General features: G+C 40.1%; 1 protein-coding gene across 3 annotated transcripts in view; it reads left to right on the forward strand.

The window, feature by feature from the left end:
• The window catches only part of LOC137335258 (extracellular sulfatase Sulf-2-like), a 287,785-nt gene that overhangs the window by 198,896 nt on the left and 65,521 nt on the right, over positions 1-23,368 (forward strand). For all 3 annotated transcript variants that reach the window (XM_068000536.1, XM_068000535.1, XM_068000537.1), the window contains one exon: positions 13,299-13,468. In XM_068000536.1, coding sequence (XP_067856637.1) covers positions 13,299-13,468 — 170 coding nt within the window. The remainder of the gene's footprint in view (positions 1-13,298; positions 13,469-23,368) is intronic.

A 23,368-nucleotide genomic window follows, 5' to 3' on the forward strand; every position in this document is an offset into this window, starting at 1 on the left:
ATATCCCTTTATTCCCTTAGAGTCCAAAAATCTATCGATCTCAGCCTTGAATATACTCAACGACTCAGCATCCACAGCCCTCTGAGGTAGAGAATTCCAAAGATTCACAGCCGTCTGAGTGAAGAAATTCCTCCTCGTCTCAGTCCTAAATGGCTGACCCCCTATCTTGAGGCTATGCCCCCTAGTTCTAGACTCTCCAGCCAGAGGAAACGGCCTCTCAGCATCTACCCTCTCAGAATCTTATGTTTCAATGAGATCACCTCTCATTCTTCTAAACTCCAGAGAGTATAGGCCCATTCTCCTCAATCTCTCCTAATCGGACAACCCTCTCATCCCAGGAATCAATCTAGTGAACCTTCATTGGATCGCCTCTAAGGCAAATATATCCTTCCATAGGTAAAGTGACCAAAACTGTTCACAGTACTGCAGGTGTGGTCACACCAAAGCCCTGTATAATTGCAGCAAGACTTCCTTACTCTTGCACTCCAACCCCCTTGCAATAAAGGCCAACATACCATTTGCCTTCCTAATTGATTGCTGACCTGCATGTTAACTTTCTGTGCTTCGTGCACAAGGACACTGAAATCTCTCTGAATACCAACATTTAATAGTTTCCTACCATTTAAAAAATATTCTGTTTTTCTATTCTTCCTACCAAAGTGGATAACCTCACATTTTCCCACATTATACTCCATTTGCCACCTTCTTGCCCACTCACTTAACCTGTCTATATCCCTTTGCAGACTTGGGGCTTGATTTTATCGAGGGGGTGGGGGTGGCATTCCTGACTGGAACCCCGGAAATATGGGTTTCCCAGACGTCCTTATGATTTTGACGTAAGAACGTGTTTTATTTTCTCTTGTACGTTTCCCACCTGACAGGCCGGCCTAATTGACAGTTAAGTTTTTAGATGTTGGGGCGGTGGGGGGCTCAGTCACGAGGTCATGGGAGGGGTGTTATCGGGTGGGGGGTGGTCAATCGAGGGGGCTCGGTCATCGGGGGCTAGGCCATCAGGGAGTCGGAGGTCATCGGGGGGCTCGATTGTCAGGGGGAGGGTCGGGGGGCTCAGTCATTGGGGGGCATCGCGAGAATCGGGGATCGTGGGGGGGCAATCGGGGATCGTGGGGGCGGCATTGGAGATCGGGGGGTAGGGGTCGGAGAACGTGGTGGGGGTCGCTGTAGGTAAGCTTATTGGGCCTGGGGGAAGCACTCCTGCTCCTCCGGGTCCACAAGCTGTGCTATAAAGACACTTACCTGCAGTTTCAGGCCTTCTCGCCTCCTCTCACATGGCATGAAGTAGAAGGCCTGAGAATCCCGGCCCCCTAGGGGTTAAAAATAAAAAATCTGTAAAAATGGAGGCCCACAAACTCTAAGAAAGCTTTTACAGACCGACCCGCCTCCTGAGAGCAGGTTGGTCGCCTGTCCCTCGTCCTGCCTCCGTGAAAACCGGAAGTGGGCGGGTTGAGGGCAGGTTTTAGATTTTTAAAATTTTTACTGCCCTCCCCGCCCCCAACCCAACCATTTTTCCTATTTAAAATCATGCCCTTTGTGTTCTCCTCAAAACTTATTTTCCCACCTAGCTTTGTATCGTCAGCAAACTTGGATACATCACACTCGGTCCCTTCATCTAAGTCATTAACATAGATTGTAAATAGCTGAAGCCCCAGCACTGATCCTTGCAGCACCCCACTAGTTACAGCCTGCCAACCTGAAAATGACCCGTTTATTTCTACTCTCTGTTTTATGTCCATTAACATATTACCCCCCAATTCCATGAGCCCTAATCTTGTGCAACAACCTTTCATGTCAATTCATGAAAGTGAACTGAATTTGACATGTGGGATACAGTACCTTCACAAAGTATATGCAGAACATACACAGAAATTCTTAATTCCTCACACAAATCTAAGAGGAGCAATTAATCCTTTATCTACTGTAGCATTTAAAGTCAAAAAGTTTAGAATTGAGTAAATAATCATTCATGGGCTCTAGGGGGAGTTAGACTGATGGGTGTAATGGCTTTTTTAAATCTCTGGATCTTCTTGTGTTCTTAAAATGTTGCAATTCTATCTGAATCATGCCTTTGTATTCAAATACATAAACCCTAAAATTCCTCCTTTCTAGTGGGGAATGAATGCCACCATCTGGGTAGAAATGGGAGGAATTTGGGATGGGATCCAGTTACACCAGGTCTCCGCCCCTTGTAGAATTTAACCTGGACCAGAAGTGGGGTTGGACACTTATTGTAATAACCATCATCCTGATGTCACAGAAAGAGGCAAGACTGGCAGGATGACATAATCCATTGGAATTGTTCCAACTCCCACCTCCATTGCCCCCATTGCAATGCAGTCCTGTATGAAGCAGGTGTAATTCTCTGCTAGGATCTGATCTTGGTGCAAATTTACAAAGACCAGTTTCCCTTGATCAATTTGCCATTGGGAAACCAGCAAATTAAAAATGAGAGTTTTGAAAACATTTTTTAAGACCTACAGCTGTTACAGTACACAAGATGCTGCAGAAATTTACCACCCCGTCCCCCCCACCCCCGACTCTTACTGAGGTGAGTGCCCAGTTGCATCAAAAGTGGCATGGGCACTCACTGAAAATTTGCTAATGCCTGTGACTGAAATATGGGACAGGGCAGACAGAAGTTCGGTCCTTGCTCTAGATCTAATCCTAAAGCCCTCCTAAGGAATTTCAGCACCAATCTGTTTAAGAAATTGAAACATGTGGAAGCAAATATTCAGCTTTAACTAAATGTCTCAGCACAAGGAGGGTGAGATGAAATAGCTATGTGTTGTATTTGGGAAACACCATGGGAAATTCATATTGGAAGCATAATGTTTACCTGGGTTTCACAAAAAAATAAATGAAATTCAAATAACACTACCCAACAAGTTATTTTGCATTGGACAGAGGTTTTCCTGTTACCCACGTTGAAACTGCTGACACTATGAGCCACAAATGTCTTTGTATTTGCGTGCTGACCTCAATTATTAAGGAGAAAGTTTTTTAAAAAAAACTGAAATGGGATTAATGCCATTGTCACTGTGACAGTGTCACTGTCACAGCCCCAGTCCTGTTAATACACATGCTCTGAATACAGTGGGACCTCATGATTACAAACCTCTTCCTTAAATTTTACAAAATCTGTGGAAGATCAGCTGGAAAGAATGTCTGTCTTGTGTCGTACCTTACATCTCATGGTATTTGTTAAGATGCCATACAGTTTCCATATAAAGTAATAGAGTCAGGAGTGAATCTTGTGTTTCCAGACAGGAGTGACATGAGTGTTTATTGCATGAGTGGACTGAAAATCATGATTACCCTTGAGGATCAATTCTCATATTTATTGTATGCTTTCCCTTTTTACTTAAGAGTGCTTTTGCAATTATTTTTCCATGATGTACTTGTCTAATTACTGCTGTGAGTCTGTAATGTTGTCAAAATGGGCTGATAGCTTCATCAGATTGGAAACATCAATGCTGCGCAAAACCGAATTTCTTGGGAATTTCTCTGGAGATATAAAAACAGTCTGGTTAACAGTGTATCTGCATTATTTAAATATGAAGTTTTAACTTGAGAGACAACCTTAATCTAGTTAGGGGGAAATAAAAATCCATCAGGCACTTCTCTCAGCTGCATATTCATAAATATGAAGTAATGAACACTTTTGCATTTTTATATCAATTACACACAAAGTACTTGCTCAGCAGGTTTATTTGTACAGCCTAGACAGTGTTACACTTTCTATTTTCAACATGTATTTCAACTTGAAATATTTTCCTGACATTTCAGTGACATTATCACCTGTGCTTGATTTATCAGTGAATCATCAACTCCAGAAGGGTCTCATTGACAGTTGCAAATTTGCTGCACAGAAAGACTTTTCTAAAACAAAGTTAAACCCTTTTCTTCATGAATATGTTGATCGCACAACACTGATAATGGTTGCTTGATCCAATATCTATTTTGAAAGGAATGTAACCAGTCATCTCTTGCTGTAAATGACTCATCACCAGGAGTTACTTTGTGGTTCGGAAAGAGGTGCCTCTTTTTCTTCCTACAAGAACCAAATGTACTAAAGCTTTATAATGATCACGCACCTTACCTAGATTCCTTCATCATTTCCTTCAACCCTTGATTGTCTCCAGTCTTTGTGGGGGTACTTCTCTGAGTATACGCTGGTGACAGGCAATCTCGCACGCCATCAGTGCCTATAGGAAAATCATGGCATGTTGCCCACAATTTTCCATCCACACATGAAGGAATAGAAGGAAAATCACAAGCAGCGTGCCTACAATTTTAGATCTGTGCTGTGAGGAGTGCTTCCCAAAACCTTTCAATAACATTTACTCTCCAGGAAATTTTTATCTCATTCCAAATATCTCTATGATCAAATTAATGAAAACCTTTTTCTACTAAAACATGTGACTCCTATAACATCCTGATTAGCAAGGTAACTTACACTCAGAATATGGCTGGGTGAGGGTTACATTGGACAAGTACATGGGAAGAATAAGGGGGCCACATACTGCTTGGATAATGAGAGTCTAAATGGGGTAGAGGAGCAGAGGGATCTGGAAGTACAGATACACAAATCATTAAAAGTAACGACACAGATTAATAAGGCGATTTTTTAAAAGAGCAAACCAAGCACTGGGGTTCATTTCTAGAGAGAGAGAATTGAAAAGAAGAGAAGTTATGTTAAACTTGTATAGAACTTGGTTAGACCACACTTGGAGTACACTGAACAGTTCTGGTCTCTATATTATTAAAAGGATATAAAGGCACTGGAGAAGGTGCAAAAATGATTTACTAGGATGATACTAGGACCGAGAGGTTATACCTATCAGGATAGATTGAGCAGGCTGTGGCTATTTTCCCTAGAAAAGTGAAGACTGAGGGGTGATCTGATAGAGGCCTTTAAGATTATGAAAGGGTTTGATAGGGTAGACATAGAGAAGATGTTTCCACTTGCGGGGAAACCAGAACTAGGGGTCATAAATATAAGATGGTCACTAATAAATCCAATAGGGAATTCAGGAGAAAATTCTTTACCCAAAGAGTGGTTGGAATGTGGAACTCGCTGCCACAAGGAGTAGTTAAGGTAACTAGCATATTTGCATTTAAGGGGAAGCTAGATGAACACATGAGGGAGACAGGAATAGAAGGATATGCTGATGAGGTTAGATAAAGTAGGGAGGGAGGAGGCTCGTGTGGAGCATAAACACTGCATTAACCTGATGGGCCGAATGGCCTGTTTCTGTGCTGTACGTGCTATATAATACATACTAGCTACTTTCATGGTCCAAGAAGGCCAAGTTGCAGAAGAATGAGCAAAGTGCACTGCCCTCCTGTAATTATGCCGAATCAGTCCAAACTGATGTAAGAATTACTTCACTCTGGAGACATGAGAGTCAAAAATGAAAAGAAGTTTGGGCAATCTGCACCCCAGTTGCTTGTGGGCACAGGTCACCTGTGTAAAACCTCCGACAGTCACTTGGCACACTCACTCAAAAAGACTTCATGGTTAGTTGATGTTGAATAAGAAAATGTTGCACCATTGCAATAGTCTCTGGGTTTGAGGTTAAGGCAAACTGTTGGGGCAGAATTGTGGGAAATTTATCTTGTACTTAGCTTTCACTATATCAACAAAATGTTTGTGTTATGGAGTTCACCGTCACAAAGATCCTGGCAGACAACTGCGCTTTGTTTAGTGGTGGTGTCACTGTGCATGTGATAGTAATGGCATCACAAGCCCATCTGAGCAGCTTTTACCGAAGTAAGGAAACATTTCCGATAATGTTTTTTAAAATTTAATTCCGTGCCTTTTAAACTGAGCTTGCACTTACCATTCACTAATCTTAAGGAACTGAATAACGTCTTTGGGAATGCTATTCAGTAACTTCTCACTCGGGAGCAAGTAAGAGCAGTCTCTAAGTCAATAGTGAGGCATGCTCTGCAAAGGTGCCTGGCCCCCATTGACAATAATTTTGTAAGCTAAAGATAGAAATAAATAGATCAGTTTTAAAACAGCTGCAGATTTGGGTGCCAAATTGTTCTCTAATTTTTCAAATATTTGTCTCCTTTAAGCAGTAAAGATGCAGGCTGTGAAATTCCCGGGGTTGGAGAGGGCAGAGATTTGCGTCATTGTGGGACCCTTGAATGGCGCAAAAGAAACAGGAAATTATGGAGTAAGTGACTTACCCCATTACTTATGGCACTCCATATTTTCCTAGGACTTTTGTGCCACTCTGCTATTACCCTGCATCAATAACACTTGGAAGCTAATTTTCATACACCTGAAAACAATGGCAATCATGATTTTGCTGGATTCTCACCATTTTTCAACCCGCTGGTACTTAGACTTATTAAAAAAATAGCGCTGGTGGCCTTGGCAGCGACATGTTTTATAAATAATAGATTGGTTTTCTTTTTTAAAAATTGCTCAAATGATTACAGCTGATTTCAGTCCAAGACTAGAAAACAGACTCAGCACACCCATGGAATCTCCATACTCAAATTGAGTGCTCTAATTGGAAGCAGGCTGATCGATTCCATTGAGAAGTGATTAGTCTGTTGGGAGTAACGCTTTGGATGAGTGCCATACTTTGGATTCGTATCAAAAGACTATTTTAAAACTTAAAATTGCCACGCAGTTGACGTATTCATGGAATTACTAGGGAAAAAATGGACACGCTGCTTCTGACTCGCTGCCATCCAAGCTGCGGCATATTCTAATTACAAATGCAGGAAAATACGGAGGAACTTATAGATGGCTAAATTTACAGTCTAAGTCGCCGATCTCCACAATGCTGGAAAATCTGGGCCATTGTCGGCTATGGTAGCATCCAGGGCTCATGACCCTCAATTCACTACTTACTGGTTGATTCGGTCATACGTATACAGAAAATGGCTCTTTTTTACAAACCACTGTGTGCACTTAAGTCTGTGTGCATATGTGTGTCAATGTGTGTGCATACATACATTTGCTTTCTAGGGGTTAAGGTATTCAGTGAGATTATTCAAACTCTATTTTAACATTGCCACTACACCACACAACTGGTCCAAAACTGGTAGATGTAGAGTGCAGAGCACATCTGACAGTACTTGAGCTATGTTGTAACTGCGCTATGCACTCTAACCACCAGGCATGCATATATTTCTTAATGCTACATGATCACAGGTGGTACTGTATACTTTCCCAGAACATTAAAGACTCCATGCTAAATTTATAAAGCAACAGGACTTCCAACAAACTGCCTGAAGACTTTATAAAGCTGACTTCACATTGGACTGGAGTTATAAGCCATGTGGTCTGAAACTCAAGCCTCCTGAAAGGCATCGCACACCACTTGGCTTTAATGCATTCAGGAGTCAGATCGGAATCAGACTATTGAGAGTTATATTGACACTTGTGCACTGAGATGCACCTGATACCATCACTGTGAAAGCGGCAGCATAACTGTAGTCTTATCATGTGAGGCAATACAGCTTCAACTACATCAGTCACATCTTAATTTGCACTGCAGAGTTTTCAGAATCAGAGTGTGGCATGTAGGAAAGTGGTTAATGTCCCACATTTCAGCACTAAAGATATAGGTCAGTGAAAGTAACTGCTGCATTTTTTAGCACAGTTACATGCAGAGTCCTTTTAATGATCTGGGGAAAAACATGCACATGGGCCAGGCCTTCAGTTCAGATTAACTATTAGAACAAGAGAGCGCAGCTGAACTATTTAAGTGATGTGTTTAAAGGTGCACTGATTCATGAAAAAAGTGTTCAGTTAAACTGGTCACATTTTTGATACGATTTATATTGTGTATAAGCAAATGTTTGCTCAACATTATTTGATGAAGAAAATGGTCTTTCATTTACAATTTTCTCATCCAGTTGATGTATTGGAAATAAAATGAAAACATTAAACTAAATCATAGCTTTTCTTCTAAAACTGTAACTTAAGTCTTCCTCATCTACATGCTGCCCTTTGGCAACTTCATCTGTAGACATGGGGTCAGGTTCCAAATGCACACTGACGACACCCAGCTCTACCTCTCCACCATCTCTCTTGACACCTACTGCTTCTGTATTGTCAGACTGGATGAGCTGCAATATCCTCCAGCCATTGTCTTTGGTCCTGCCACAAACTCCATACTCTTGCCACTGATTCCATCTCCCTCCCCAGCCAATGTCTCAGGTTGAACCAAACTGTTCACAATGTAGGCTTCCTATTTGACTCTGAGCTCAGCTTCTAACACTATATCCTCTTCATCACAAAGACTGCCTACTCCAGGTCCATAACATTGCCCACCTCCACTCTTACCACAGACCATCTACTGCTGAAACTCTTATCCATGCCTTTGTCACCTCCAATCTCAACTATTTGAACGTTCTTCTCGCCAGCCTCCCATCTTTCACCCTCAATAAACTTCAACTTACTCAAAAATCTGTCCATATCCTATCCCACACCAAGTCCTACCTATCAATCTCCCCTAACCTTGTTGACCTCCATTAGCTTCCTTTCTCCCAAAACCTCAAATCTGAAATTCTCATCCTTCCATTTAAAAACCTTCCTGGTCTTGCCCCTCCATATATATGTAACCATCTCCATCCCCACAACAGCTCCCCCGAACTCTCCATTTCTCTGACTCTGGCCTCTTGTGCATGCCCCATGTCTTTGTCCCACTGCTGGCCATGCCTTCAGCTGCTTAGGTCCGAAACATCTAGAATCCCCACCTAAATTTCTCCGTCTCTCCACCTCCTTCTCCTCCTCTAAGACACACCTTAAAACCCACCTCTTTGACCAAGCTTTAATTTACCCCTCCTAATAGCTCTGTCTTTGGCCCAATGTCCATTTTTGTGATTGTGCCCCTGTGAAGTGCCTTGGGACATTTCTTTACAATAAAGGTGTTATATAAATGCAAGTTACTGTTTAGAAGATGATGACGGATGCAAGAAATATTGGAAGAACTGATGGAAGAAAATATATCGAGACCGAAGACACTAATTAAGCTGTAGTGTACCCTACTAACATCTGCCAAGTTATTTCATGGGGTTATATACCCTGCTAACACTGCCGGATTTTTTCACTGCATTATATACCCTGCTAACACTGCCGGATTTTTTCCCTGAGTTATATACCCTACTAACACTGCCGTGTTATTTCACTGGGTTATATACCCTGCTAACTCTGCCAGATTTTTTTTTAACTCCTTAATATGTTAAGTGTTTGTAAATTTGATATTTCAGAATGATACAACTTTTTAATTTCTTTCAAGGATTTATACAGTTTTTGTTACTTGAACATGAGCAAACATGGAGTAGAGAAACCTTTACGGAGACTTGTGAAACCTGTCAAAGAATTCCCTGCAGACAGTGCTCCAGAAAGAAAATCTGACAATTGCCTTATCCTTGACTATTCATCTAAAAATACACTCCAGTACCCATTTTTAAATTATTATTCATAAGTGATCTTTAAAATGTAAAAGCTCACCATGCAGTGGTAGCCTTCTGATCTGGACTACTATATTTAAGTGCTAGGTCACTGAAACATGAGTCTAGAAATTAATATTGTGAATGTTAACAGATGAACACTTAACGTGTTTGTATGTCAGTCCTCTGACTGCTAGTTTAACATAGGCATCAGCCTGTTTATTTTAAATGGGTCATACAAATGCTCAAAATCTCCTTCCTTTCTAACTACCACCTATCTCCAGCCTTCCCTTTTATGCTAAAGCCCTAAAACATGTTGTTGCCTAAAAACTGCACTCTGCCTATTTCATTGGTGACTGCTCCTACAGCCACTTTGACTCACCCTCTGAAACGCCATCCTTCAACATCTCCCCTTGCCACCTCCCTGCCTGTCTTCCAAAACCTCCCAAGACCACCTCCCCCACATCTTTTTCTTTTTTCCCTTTTCTTGCTTGGTGTCCACTCACCATTCATTACACTGTATAGGATAACTCAGAATCCAACAGGATGGTGTGTAGCAGCAGTATAGAAAACTAAACAGATCTTGGGAAATATTGGCAGAAGGATAAAGCACAAATCCCAGTAGGCGATAATGAGTCTATTCAAGACACTGGTATGGTCACATCTGGAGTACTGTGTACAATTCTGGTTGTCATACCATAACAAGAGGATCCAGCCATTGGAGGAGTGCAGACTGATACCTAGCTTAAAGTGTCTGAGCAATGAGGAAAGCTTGAAGTGCCTGGGATTGTTTTCTCTGCCAAGTGTTTCAAAGAAAATTCATAATTTGAATCCTGACAATATGTTCAAGAATACCATGAACTCTAGAAATAACAGACATGGGCTGAAGCTTAAATGAGGAAAGGTGCACAGTTTAGATTTAACCACTTTACACAGAGAGTGGTGAATACATGAAATGGACTTCCAAGGGAGGCACTGGAAGCAGATATTGTGGAAGAATAGGATAGGTATTTGAGATTCCGAGGGTTCTTGGGTTGCAGTCTTTTGTGGTCATGCACTTTCCAATGTTCCTATCCATAGGGGGAAGAGTTTTATCTTAACTGAATGCAGGTGTATGGAAATAACGCTTTCTTCCTCATTCATACATCCCTTGCATATGGTAGGAAATTGGCCTCTTCGATGGATGTTGGGAAGTTTACAGGCTCTGTCCTGATATTATGTACCTACTCCATTCCCACCCTATGTACCTGCAAAAGAGCTCAATTATTTTTTCCTCAGTTTTGAGAAGGTTCTCTGACCTCCTGTTGCTGTTGTTCAACTTCCACAGACAGAACCCTGCTGTTTTTAGTCACTCTTAGGAGAAATTAGTAGAATTTATAGCTTTTTTTTAAGTGTTTAATTGTTATACTTTTTCTCTTCTAGTTGATTCCTGGCATGCCATCCCAATGTGGCCAGCTTTTCTTCATTATACTGCCTGGATATTAGTTTTTGTTAATTAATCTTGCAAAATTGCCTGCGTTGGGTACACAATCCACTGTTTTCAAAGTATCTCTAATGGTACTATTTCCTTGTCAATTCAGCAGGGCTAGTCTACAAAACAATAAATACCTAAGATTCTCAGGTAATCCAGTGGAGTTTTTTTTGCACCAGTGATATCTCCAGAATATAGCTTTCCCCTTGGAAAAAAATGTCCTTCCCAGTGAAATTCTCCTTTCCCCCAAGATCTTGACTTTGGCACTTTGACCCAGCTTCATAAGCACACGGAATATGAGGCTTAGTACTCTGGCTTTGAGCAGGGACCCGGACTTTAGCACAAAAGCATGGTGTATTTAGAGCAAGGGACCTCAAATGTGCCTTTTTGGTCCTTGCTCGTGTTGTGCCTAAGATTTTATTTTTGCGGGGGTGGGGGGGGGGTGCGCGTGGAGAAATGCTACTGTCTGTGTGAGGGTTTTGTTGTATCATTCAGACCCAGTCCCAGTAAATACCAGATTATCTAGTATGCTAAAGAGAGATGCTTTCCTCACCCTTCCTGATCTTAAGTTGCAGGGGCGTACAAGGGTGTATTCTTATTTAGGTTGATTAACTTTATTTAATCTTCCAGTTGTTGGAAGATTAAATAAAGTTAATCAACCTAAATAAGAATACATTACACGGAGACTGAGAGTTCTAGGAATTAACAATATTAAATGATAATTAAAAGACAGTGGTAGACTGGATCAATTTCTACTTGAATCCATTAAAAGGAGTGCTCATAACCGATGAAGGTCTTTGAGGTAGGACAACATGGCTGCCCTGCAAAGTTGAAATTGTCCAACATTGTGATAACCAATGTTCTGTAACATATGGACATGAGAATTGTTCAAATTGTATCTCCCAACTCACAATTCATGCAAATGCCAAATTTTTTAATTTCCCAGTCAAACTTGGCAGCTTAAAATTACAATCATGTCTATAAACCACAAGGCAAATTTATTGAATATTAAACAGGAAAATGAACAGTACTCAGTAATTGGTATTACTTTGGTATATCTCCTCCAGAGGGATGCCTGAATGATGAAAACTAATTTAGGAGGAGAGAGGCCCAGTTGGGAGATCCCACCCATCTGTCAAAAACGGTATTGCGGATGTTGACTAAATTTAAACAGTAATGTCTGGTAAATGTGTGATGGACGCTTCACGTAGCTGCCTTACAGAAACTATGAAGGGAAACCTGACTTAGAGAATGACAAGGTGCATAATCTTAATATTTACTCTGGAACTTGGTGAATCAGCTGCGGCTGGTGTATAAATAAGGCTGCAGAAGCAAAAGCAACCAAATTGACCTAGTTTTATCCAACCAATTGGGAGCAAAACATTCAACGCCCTAATAGTTCAAATGATAGAGAAGAAAAGTGGCAGCTGAAGTGGTAGATTATTATGTAGTGTAGAGAAAGGTACAGTTATAGCAGGCTATGGGAAGGACAGATTTTTTTTTGAGGAATCTGAATATCTACAGAGCTAGGTGGGGAATCACTGGGGTTTTCAAGGTCTGTATGTGGCCTGAGAGATATAATAGCTGTGAACTTTAGGAGAAAAATAAGCTTTCTGCAGATCCAAGTTCTGAGGAAGATGCCAGAGTCGTTGAAATCAAAGTCCAAATATCTGTACATACAAAACTACAATAATTGTTTCCTTAAATGTTAGAAATACTGTGCAACATATTTTACTGTTGAAGTGTCAACTGATCCCTCTCTATCTTCCTGATATTCACTCTTTGCTTTCAAAAATTTTCTATTCAATTAATTGTGAATACTGTGACTGTATAATAAGATGATATGGGAAAGGGCAGGGAAATTAGATTAGAGTGGACAGCTGTAGTTGAAGACCTAACACTGGCGCAGGTACAATGGACCAAATTCCCTCCTCCTGTGCTGTAACTTCTACGATTCTTTGAAAACAAAGGGTTAAAAATCACTGATTTGATTTTCCCCTCCCGTCTACATTATTGTTAATATAGCGAAGCAGAGTAATCAAAATACTGGCAACTTCCAGCAATAAAGCACAGCAGCTTCATAAATTGTAATAGGATTCTAACTGATTTGCATTACTTAAGTGATGCCCATGGCTCCAAGCATGAATATTCTTCAGGTATTTCAGCTCAATTTATTAACAACAAGAATACACTAAAAAATAATTTAAGATAAGAATGTTTATATAATCAATATAATTAGTATTATTGTTCTGTTTTTTTTCTGTGATGGAAACTATTTTTCAATTAAAATATTGCAAGGAAAGGTTTTGAAACTGTGAATTTTCTTATTATCAATAAAATGTTTCTTTATATATTTAACGTTCAATATATTACACTTCTGTTTTGGTAGGATTACCTAACAGACTTGATGACAAATGACAGCATTAATTACTTTAAGTTGTCCAAGAAGATTTATCCACACAGACCGATCATGTTGTTGATCAGTCATGCTGCACCCCATGGTCCTGAGGACTCGGCTCCACAATTCTCCAACCTCTTCCCCAATGCTTCTCAGCACATGTGAGTACAGCACAGTTAATAATGGTTATAATTCAGTCTTCTAGCCATCAGAGATGTCGTAGAAATTACAGTTTTCTTATTTAGCTCTTCAAGCAACTTACAAGCAGTCCATTTACTGGTTCCTCATTGTGGTTCATGGAGTGAATAGAGTATGTGTTATGTTGTGGCACTGAGCTATACAAACCAGCAAGGCTTTCATTTCTGAAACTGTGCTGAGTTAGCCAGTCTCGCCTGCAGTGATGGGACAAGGGATTCTGCAAATCACCTCAGTCTCCCTGGACTTAGCAGGGGAAAAATCTTTCTTCTGATTGCTATCCAGTGATTCCTTCTGGAAGTATACCTGCATGGAAACCACATGGCAATAGGTATGAGCTTGGTTGGGATAGCCCCAATGGTATAATAGCCCACAGAACTTTGTCCTCATTTGTGCCAGGAGAATTTAACTTGGATAAGGTATTGGAAGGGCCACCCTTGCTCGTGAAACAATGCCCAAAGAATGAGTGGCTGCCTGCAGGTGGGGAGAGGTAAAAGGAGAAAATCTGAGGGAAGATTTTGGGCAAACAGCTTTTTAAAAACAAGAAATAAATGAAAATATGTTTAAAATGCTGTTTATGTCTCTCCCAATCATTTAATGCTTGCTGCTTAAATGATCTCAAAGGAAGACTTTTTGGAAACGGCTACTTCTCAATTAATACCTGGTCAAACAACCCAGGCCCAACTAAAACAATCGGGGGATCGGGGGTTCCTTTCCTCTGCCATTTGTGTAAAATCACTTTGTGATCACTCAATGCTTTTCCTATTTATTTTAGAGGTTACTAACTGCTTTAAAATGGTGCACAAAGGAATTTTACACAAACACACGTTTGTGTTTTTCAGCGCCAGAGACTAAACCCTTTGCCTGTTTGTTTGAGAAACTTGTGAATATTTTTACTTCTAATAGGTTTTATCAAAAATACACATCTGACAAACTTACCAATGTATCAGGTTTCCCATCCTGCAAATGAGGTCTCCCACATGATGCATGGTAAATGTTCAGTCTGTTAAAAAAGCACATATCCCTCAGCAGAAAGCACTTTGGAATGGAGACAATAATGAGTAGGGATATATGACATTGTCTGAGTGGCTAAGTTGCAAATAATTGTACCTAAAATGCCTGTACATAAGAAAAATTGTATTTAATTTGCATGAAAAACTTTGAAAATCAAGTCTACAACTTGGTTGGTTTTCAATCGAGATTTGGAATCTAGGTAGATACTCAGATTTCTTTTGTTGATGCAAATCGCAGCAATATAAAATCCTGTGTATTTGCTGATATTGTTTTGGAATCTATTATGTTTAAGAGGATTACATCATTGGTAATTGGAGGAAACTATGAGTGCTGTAGGCATTAAACATGAGGTTACAGCAAGCAAGTCAGGAAATTACTCAATAAAGCTTCCTGAGATAACTCTGTTATCTGCCACACAGCAATTTGTTTCTGGTTCTCTAGGTACTGCACTTACCAACATCAAGCCAGTTCTGTTAGCTAGCAAAATCCATTGCCTGTTATCAGCATCTTGAGTAGATCAGTTTATGTAATACAGTCTGAACTCGAGCCACTTTTTGTGTTCAGAATGGTCTGATAAGCTTAGAAATGAGAGTGGAAATAAATGTTTGTGTTAAACCTGCATCTATTCGCACCAAAAGCATGCATTCAAGGAAGAGAGAAAGTTGTCATCTTTATGTCTTGACATACACCAAGTGGGTTATCCAAGGATTCCAGTAGCATAGGGCACAAGGCAGCATACAAGCTGGCGTGATACTACTGCTGGGACCATTCCGACTGAGCTTTTGGATGCCAGTAAGAAATTGGCATCTGAATGATGATTTTGCAGTGAAACAGCCAATCCGAAGTCTTTATCATAGATACATTCCGATTTAGTGAGACTCCTGCTTATAATGCTGGGCCGCTTCACTAATGCCCATGTTTGTATTTGGGAAGAAAGTGCACTTGCTGCGTGTGTGAGCACAGTGGATGTTGCACTTGCAGACACACAGATTTGTTTAACATATTACCTGCTGGGAGGTGAGGAAAGTGGCAGGTGGTAGGAAGAAGCAGTTTATACTGGCAGTCATCCACTTGTTTCAATCTGTACCGGTGTTAGATCTACCATTGAGGTGGGCCTTGTTTATGTCAGTGCCAATTTGGAATGAATTCTGATCATTTATACTTTCATTTTTTGCTTGCTAATTTACTCCTTCAAAGGCGTTCGGTTGAAATACGCATCTACGAGTGCCACTCACTCTCCAGAACAAGACACAAGTGACCATTGTTCATAAGCCCATTCAGTGAGTGTCAGCAAGTTATCCATCAGTAGATCAGCATCATAGACAAGCTGTGTCCTGTTCAATGTCAAAACATGCTTATTTTAGCTAGGGTTTGCTATATTGCTAAAGAAGTGGAAAACCTGACCGATGTTCCCCTCCCTAACTGAGGGGTGTTGACAACAATTTTAATGTCCATAACACCACCCAGCTAAGAACAGCTAACTAAGCAGAAACAACAAATCAAATCTGGGATCTTCCCAGTCTATATGGTTAAGCTATTCACTGGGTAAACTTGCTGAGCCATCAGGGGAATCCAGTTTTTATTTTATAGTATCAGTGCTTTTCAGGTGTTCCTTAGTCTTTGTGTGGTAAAGAGGGGCAAGACTGGAGAGTCACAAACTAATGTACTAAAGGAGGTCAGCTTGGTTTGAATTGTGTTACTACCTTTTTATATTGAGTCAACAGTAAGGCTGAAAGCAATTTAGTGGTACAAGACATTGGAAAAGCAAATTATGGAGTAATGAGAATGGTCTTAGGCAATATTAATTGGCAACTCATACTTAAAAATAAAACAGAAGAAAAATGGAAAGGATTTAAGGCTATTACAAAAGATAGAAGGTATATTCCATTTAAAAAATAAGAAACCTAGCAAGACCTAGGCTGCAGTGGGTTAATAAGGAGATTAGAAGGAACCTCAAAAAAAAAACAAGCAGCCTTCATCCTTATCCTTACAGAGGGCAAGTACCTCATAACCTGTTGGATAGGACCAGTGTCTGCATGACCTCCTCCTCTGTCTCCCCTCGGTTCCCCCAACCTGCTGACTGACAATCACACTCTCCCCTTCCTGCACTTGTGCTTTTCTCTGAGGTGTGACTATACTCTGGAGAAAACGATCTAGAAATTCCTCCCCCTCCCTTATGTGTCAGAGTGTAAGAACATAAGAATTAGGAGCAGGAGTAGGCCATGTGGCTCCTCGAGCCTGCTCCGCCATTCAATCAGATCATGGCTGATCTTCAACCTCAACTCCACTTTCCTGCCTGATCCCCATATCCCTTGATTCCCCTAGAGTCCAAGAATGTATCTATCTCAGACTGGAATATACTCAATGACTCAGCATCCACAGTCCTGTGGGGTAGAGAATTCCAAAGATTCACAACCCTCTGAGTGAAGAAATGCCTCCTCATCTCAGTGTTAAATGGCCGACCCCTTATCCTGCGACTGTGCTCCTTCTAATTCACACTCCAGCACAATGACTCTGAGCTGGAGTATCTCCAAGGAGCGACATTTCCTGGAGATGTAGCATTCCGGGACATACTCAATGTCCACAAATCCCCACATACTGCAGTCCCAACATTCTGCCTGTGCTGCCATTTCTAATCTTTATTTATTAGTAAGCAGTAATTTATTTCTAGAACTAATAGAATCATTTGAGATCTAGATTATATTTAGTAGATGGATTTAGCTTGATGTCAAATTAATTAGTAGTTAATTATTCTGTTTATTTATTAAAAGTTTATAGATTGGTTTAGTTAAAATTAGAGTGTATAATAAATTAAACACATAGATTAAATCCCTCGGGCTCCACTGCTCCTCCCTCTGCGTTGGTTATGATGTCATTTTTCAGATTTTTCCCTGTATTTGTTTTGCTCCTGGTTTTTGCACTCTTTTATAGTGTTCTGTTGCTCTGCCACTCTCCTGGTTTTCGCCCTCTTTTATAGTGCCCTGTTGTTCCTCCCCTCTCCTGGTTTTCCCCAACTTTTATAGTGCTCTGTCCTCCATTCTCCCGGATTTCGCACTCTTTTATAGTCCTCTGTTGTTCCGTCACTCTCCCGGCTTATGTACTCTTTTATAGTCCTCTGTTGCTCTCCAATATATTTTCAGCATTCTATAAAAACTAGAGAAGTACTTAAAGACTGAAGGATAGCAACTGCAGTTCCAGTAAAGCGGGAATGTAATCATTTACAAATCTACTAGAATTTTTTGAAGGGGTAACTAAACTAGTCAATAAGGATAACCCAGAATGATTTAGTTTACTTGAATTTTCAAAAGGCGTATAACAAAATTCCTCAAGTGATATTAGTAAGAAAGTTTTAGGTTCATGGAATAGTTGAAATATTGAGAATTGGTTTGGCAACAGATAGAAACATAGAAAATAGGTGCGAGAGTAGGCCATTCGGCCCTTCGGGCCTGCTCCACCATTCAAAATGATCATGGCTGATCGTCTAACTCAATACCCTGTTCCCGCTTTTGCCCCATATCCCTTTAGCATTAAGAAATATATCTATTTGCTTCTTGAATTCATCTAATGACTTGGCCTCCACTGCCTTCTGTGGTAGAAAATTCCACAGGTTCACCACCCTCTGAGTGAAGAAATTTCTCCTCATCTCTGTTCTAAATGGCATACCCCGTATCCTGAGACTGTGACTCCTGGTTCTGGTCTCCCCAGCCATCAGGAACATTCTCCCTGCATCTAGTCTGTCTAGTCCTGTTAGAATTTTATATGTTTCGATGAGATCACTTCTCATTCTTCTAAACTCTAGTGAATATAGGCCTAGTTGACCCAATCTCCTCATACGTCAGTCTTGCCATCCCAGGAATCAGTCTGGTAAACCTTCGTTGCACTCCCTCCATGGCAAGGACATCCTTCCTCAGATAAGGAGACCAAAACTGCACACAATACTCCAGATGTGGTCTCACCAAGACCCTGTATAACTGCAGTAAGACATCCCTGCTCCTGTACTCAAATCCTCTTGCAATGAAGGCCAACATACCATTCACCTTCCTAACTGCTTGCTGCACCTGAATGCTTGCTTTCAGCGACTGGTGTACAAGGACACCCAGATGTCGTTGCACCTCCCCTTTTCCCAATCTATCACCATTCAGATAATGATCTGCCTTTCTGTTTTTACAACCAAAGTGGACAACCTCACATTTATCCACATTATACTGCATCTGCCATGTTCTTGCCCACTCACCCAACTTGTCTAAATCACATTGGAGCCTCTTTGCATCCTCCTCACAGCTCACATTCCACCCCAGCTTTGTGTCATCTGCAAACTTGGAAATGTTACATTTAGTTCCCTCATCCAAATCATTGATATATATTGTGAATAGCTGGGACCCAAGCACTGACCCCTGCGGTACCCCACTAGTCACTGCCTGCCACCCGGAAAAAGACCCGTTTATTCCTACTCTCTGTTTCCTGTCTGTCAACCAATTCTCAATCCATACCAGTATATTCCCCCCAATCCCATGTGCTTTAATTTTGCACACTAACCTCTTGTGTGGGACCTTATCAAAAGCCTTCTGAAAATCCAAATACACCACATCCACTGGTTCTCCCCTATCTATTCTACCAGTTATATCCTCAAAAAAACTACAGTAGATTTGTTAAGCATGATTTCCCTTTCATAAACCCATACTGACTATCCAATCCCGTAATGCCTTCCAAGTGTTCTGTTATCACATCTTTTATAATAGACACTTAGCATTTTCCCCACTACTCATGTTAGGCTAACTGGTCTGTAATTCCCTGTTTTTTTTCTCTCCCTCCTTTTTTAAATAGTGGGGTTACATTTGCCACCCTCCAATCTGTAGGAACTGTTCCAGAGTCTATAGAATTTTGGAACATGATTACCAATGCATCCACTATTTCCAGGGCCATTTCCTTTAGTACTCTGGGATGTAGATTATCAGGCCCTGGGGATTTGTCAGCCTTTAGCCCCATTAATTTCCCTAGCACTATTTTTTTTTACTAATACTGGTTTCCTTCAGTTCCTCCCTCTCACTACACCCTTGGTTCCCTAACATTTCTGGGAGGTTATTTGTGTCCTCCTTTGTGAAGACAGAACCAAAGTATGTGTTTAATTGTTCTGCCATTTCTTTGTTCCCCTTATAATTTCCCCCATTTCTGACTGTAAGGGACCTACATTTGTCTTCACTAATCTTTTTCTTTTGACAGAAAAGTGGTGATAAAAGGAAAATGGTCTGCCAGGGAAAAAGTAACCAGTGGTGCTCTGGAGGGTCTCTTCTGCAACTCTTGCTGTTTACAATATTTGTGAATGACATGTGTCTGTAATAGTATTATTACATTTTTGATGTTGCAAAGCTCAGTTTTGAGTAGAAACAAAATGTATTATCTTCAGAGAGATTTGGGGCAATTATATAGATTGGCTGAGATATGGCAGATGGATTTTAATGAAAATAAGTGTTAGTGAGCATGTAACAGTAAATGTGTATTTCAAATTTTGGGCCTGAAGCACCAGTGACTCCTGTAAATGGACCTCATGGCCCCTATGAACTTGAGAGCACACTTACTGTCCAATATTGAGTTATCATAAAAATACAACCGCTATAATCTCAAACACCAGCACATGCATTCTCCTCTTTATAGGAAGTGACTGTAAAGCACTTTAGTGAGATAAAGCCAATAATAAACCAATAATTTATATATGAAACTTAGGGATGAATGGAAAACAGTCTTTTAGTGGAAGATATGTTATCCTACTACTCCACAGAACATTAAAAAAAACCATGACTTTGCCTGCTATGGGCTAAACTCACTCAAATTAACAGTCCCTGTACTAACTGGCATTGACCTTAGAAAGCAAAAGCTCTCAGTCTGGCTCTTCCAGATTCCCAACTGTCCTAGATTGACTGCTTGAGAGAGTGAGAGAGACAAAGGCTGACCTCTTACCTCTCCCTCAGCTCTCTGAGTCAAGGATTGGCTGACCAAGTTGTCAATCGAAGCAATCACTTTGAATGACCCACCTGCCCCAAACTTGGTACAGCCCATGGCAACTTAATTGTCTGTTTAGATAAGTCCCCCATCCCCTAGAATAAAAATCATTCTAGCATAAAAGCTCTAGGATGTGCTGGATGATTCAAAACTAATGTGGTAGGCAAGTGTGTATATTTTTGATGGCTTATTCATCCGTTATTGCAACTTGCTGTCCTAATTAGCATTCCTGGAATGACTTGTTTCTTTCTGGGAGTTAACCTTTTGCGGACTGACTTGATGTTACATCAGTAACAAAATATAAATTAACCCAAAAATCCCTTCTAGGACAAATAGTTAGACACCTCAATGTGTTAAAATGTGTATGAAACAGAAAGGGTTTCTATTGGTAGAGGTTGAAAGGAAAAGGATTTGGAAGTGATTATTGATCATACTTCAAAACCATTCTGTCATTTTGAGGCAATTATTGATAAGAAAAATCAGGGTGCACATAGAAGGTATTGGATTGCAAGTCATCAAAGCTACATTGACAATGCACAAATCAGTGGTGAGGCCAATTGTGGAGTATTGTGTGTAACTTTGGCCACCTTACCTCAGAGGATATTGATGCATTAGAAAAGGTTCAGAGAGATCATTCAGTTCTGAAGGGACTAAATTAGGAAGAAAGGCTTGAACAACTGAACTCATTTTTACTGGAGAAAAACGGAGAGAAAACATGATACTGATCTTCAAAATAATGAAACCTACAGATAGTAAACAAGCTATTTAGCTCAAACAATAAGCATAGGATTGAAGTACACAAATATAAAATTCACAAGCAAGATCAGAAATTATCATTTTTATTAACCCCCACACGATAGTCAACATATGGAACAGTCCCAGGGGATAGGTGATTTGGCATCAATCGACGCCTTTAAAAGAAGCTAGATCAATATCTTTTAAGTATGTTGAGGGTTACAGAAATATTAACAACACCACTTGATTTTCTTTCCGGGAAGGAAATGATGGTTCCTTAAAGTAGCAGATCAACAAGAGGTGTGGAAGGAATTCCATATGAAATAATTAGATATTGACTTTGGATGGAGCAGAATTGATGGACCAAATGTTTTTTTCCCCCTCTCTGGATTTTCTTGTATATTCTTCATTTCCATCATTTAGTTTGTGTTATATTAATCTTAATGTGGTTCTGTTTTTGCAGAATGACTCTGTTACTATCCTTTGGTAATACAAAGATATGTATTGATCTTGCCTTATTGTGTGTCAGAAACCTGAGTTAATTTTCAATAAGCTGTCAAATAGCTGTTTGCCTTTTAATGATCTGTACTCCTGTTATAGTCTATAACCGTAACTGGTTGTTTCTTTACACATCATTAAATGTTTCACAAATATATATTTGCACAAATATCAATCATGAGAATGGAGGACTCTCTAGCCAGATAGTTTGTTTGTCTATCTATATCTAATCTATCTCACTAAGTCTCTACGTTTCTATCTCTATCTATTTTTCACTTGCTATTTGACTACCTATCTCATTATCTCACTTTCTATCTCTGTGTGTTTAACTATCTACCTCTCACTACCTATCTATATCTAACTACTTCTCTGAATCTAACCATTGTTAATTGTATCCATGTGATTTATATCAATTCATGTTAATTGTATTCAGGTGGTGTGTATCAATTGGAGCTCTCCTGTATCCATATATAAGAAAGCTTATGTCGGGTGTGGTGTGTGTAATGTGCAGCTCTGTGAATAAAGGCAGAAGTAACTGAAGAGCCAAGCTATAGTATTCTGGCCTTCACCACTGGGCTATCCAGTTTAGAACAACCATATCTCTTATGTATTTAAGTATATCTCTTTCTTGCTATCTATTTTTCTAACTCAGCTGTGAGTAAATGGGGTGCATGAAAAACTAATTGATCCACAGAGATTAGATCAAAAATTATATTTAAAAAAGAGGTATCTGATAAATATATTGGAGATAATACAGAAGGGAAATATGTGAAATAAAAGTATAGAATGAAAGCAAAGAAATAGATTAGGAAGGCAAAGAGCAAATGATAAAAAGCTGATTATCAACAGAAAGGGAAATAACAGGAGTGTTTACAAACACATAGAAATAAAAAAGGACAGTCAAAGAAGAGGTAGAACCACTTTGAGATGGAGAGGACCATATTGTACTTGAGAATGAGGGAATGGCAGAAGTGCTTAATTGCTATTTTATCTGAGATTTTATGGTGGAAAATTAAAATGGGACTGTAGGAATACCCAAAGAGGATTTGGAAGAGCTACCACTGGCGGTAAATGTTCAAAAGAAAATTGTATTTTAAAAAAATTACTGGGATTATAAGTATTGAGGGAGATTGTGGAGGAGATAACCGAAGCCTTAAAGATCTTTTTCCAACATTTTTGGAAACAGGGTTGTGCCAAAAAACTGGAGGGTGGGAAATGTTACACCTCTGTTAAAGAGGAAAGGGATTGATCAGGAAATTATAGGCAAATTTAAGGCCTGATTTTAATGTCCTCCCCCGCCCCCCACAAGGCGTGAACAGAACATAGGAACAGGCCATTCAGCCCCTCGAGCCTGTTCCGCTATTCAATTAGATTATGGTTGATCTGTATCTTAACTCCATCTACCCGCCTTGGTTCTGTAACCCTTAATGTCCTTGCTGAACAAAAATCTATCAATCTTAGTTCTGGAGGGGGAGGAGAAGAGTTCCAGATTTCCACTACCCTTTGCATAAAGAAATGCTTTCTGATATCACCCTTGAATGGCCTAGCTCTAATTTTAAGGTTATCATAGAAAGATACAGCACAGAAGGAGACCATTTGGCCCATCATGCCTGTGCCAGTTA

The sequence above is a fragment of the Heptranchias perlo genome, chromosome 19 (assembly GCF_035084215.1).
Source record: "Heptranchias perlo isolate sHepPer1 chromosome 19, sHepPer1.hap1, whole genome shotgun sequence".
Classification (NCBI taxonomy): Eukaryota; Metazoa; Chordata; class Chondrichthyes; order Hexanchiformes; family Hexanchidae; genus Heptranchias; species Heptranchias perlo.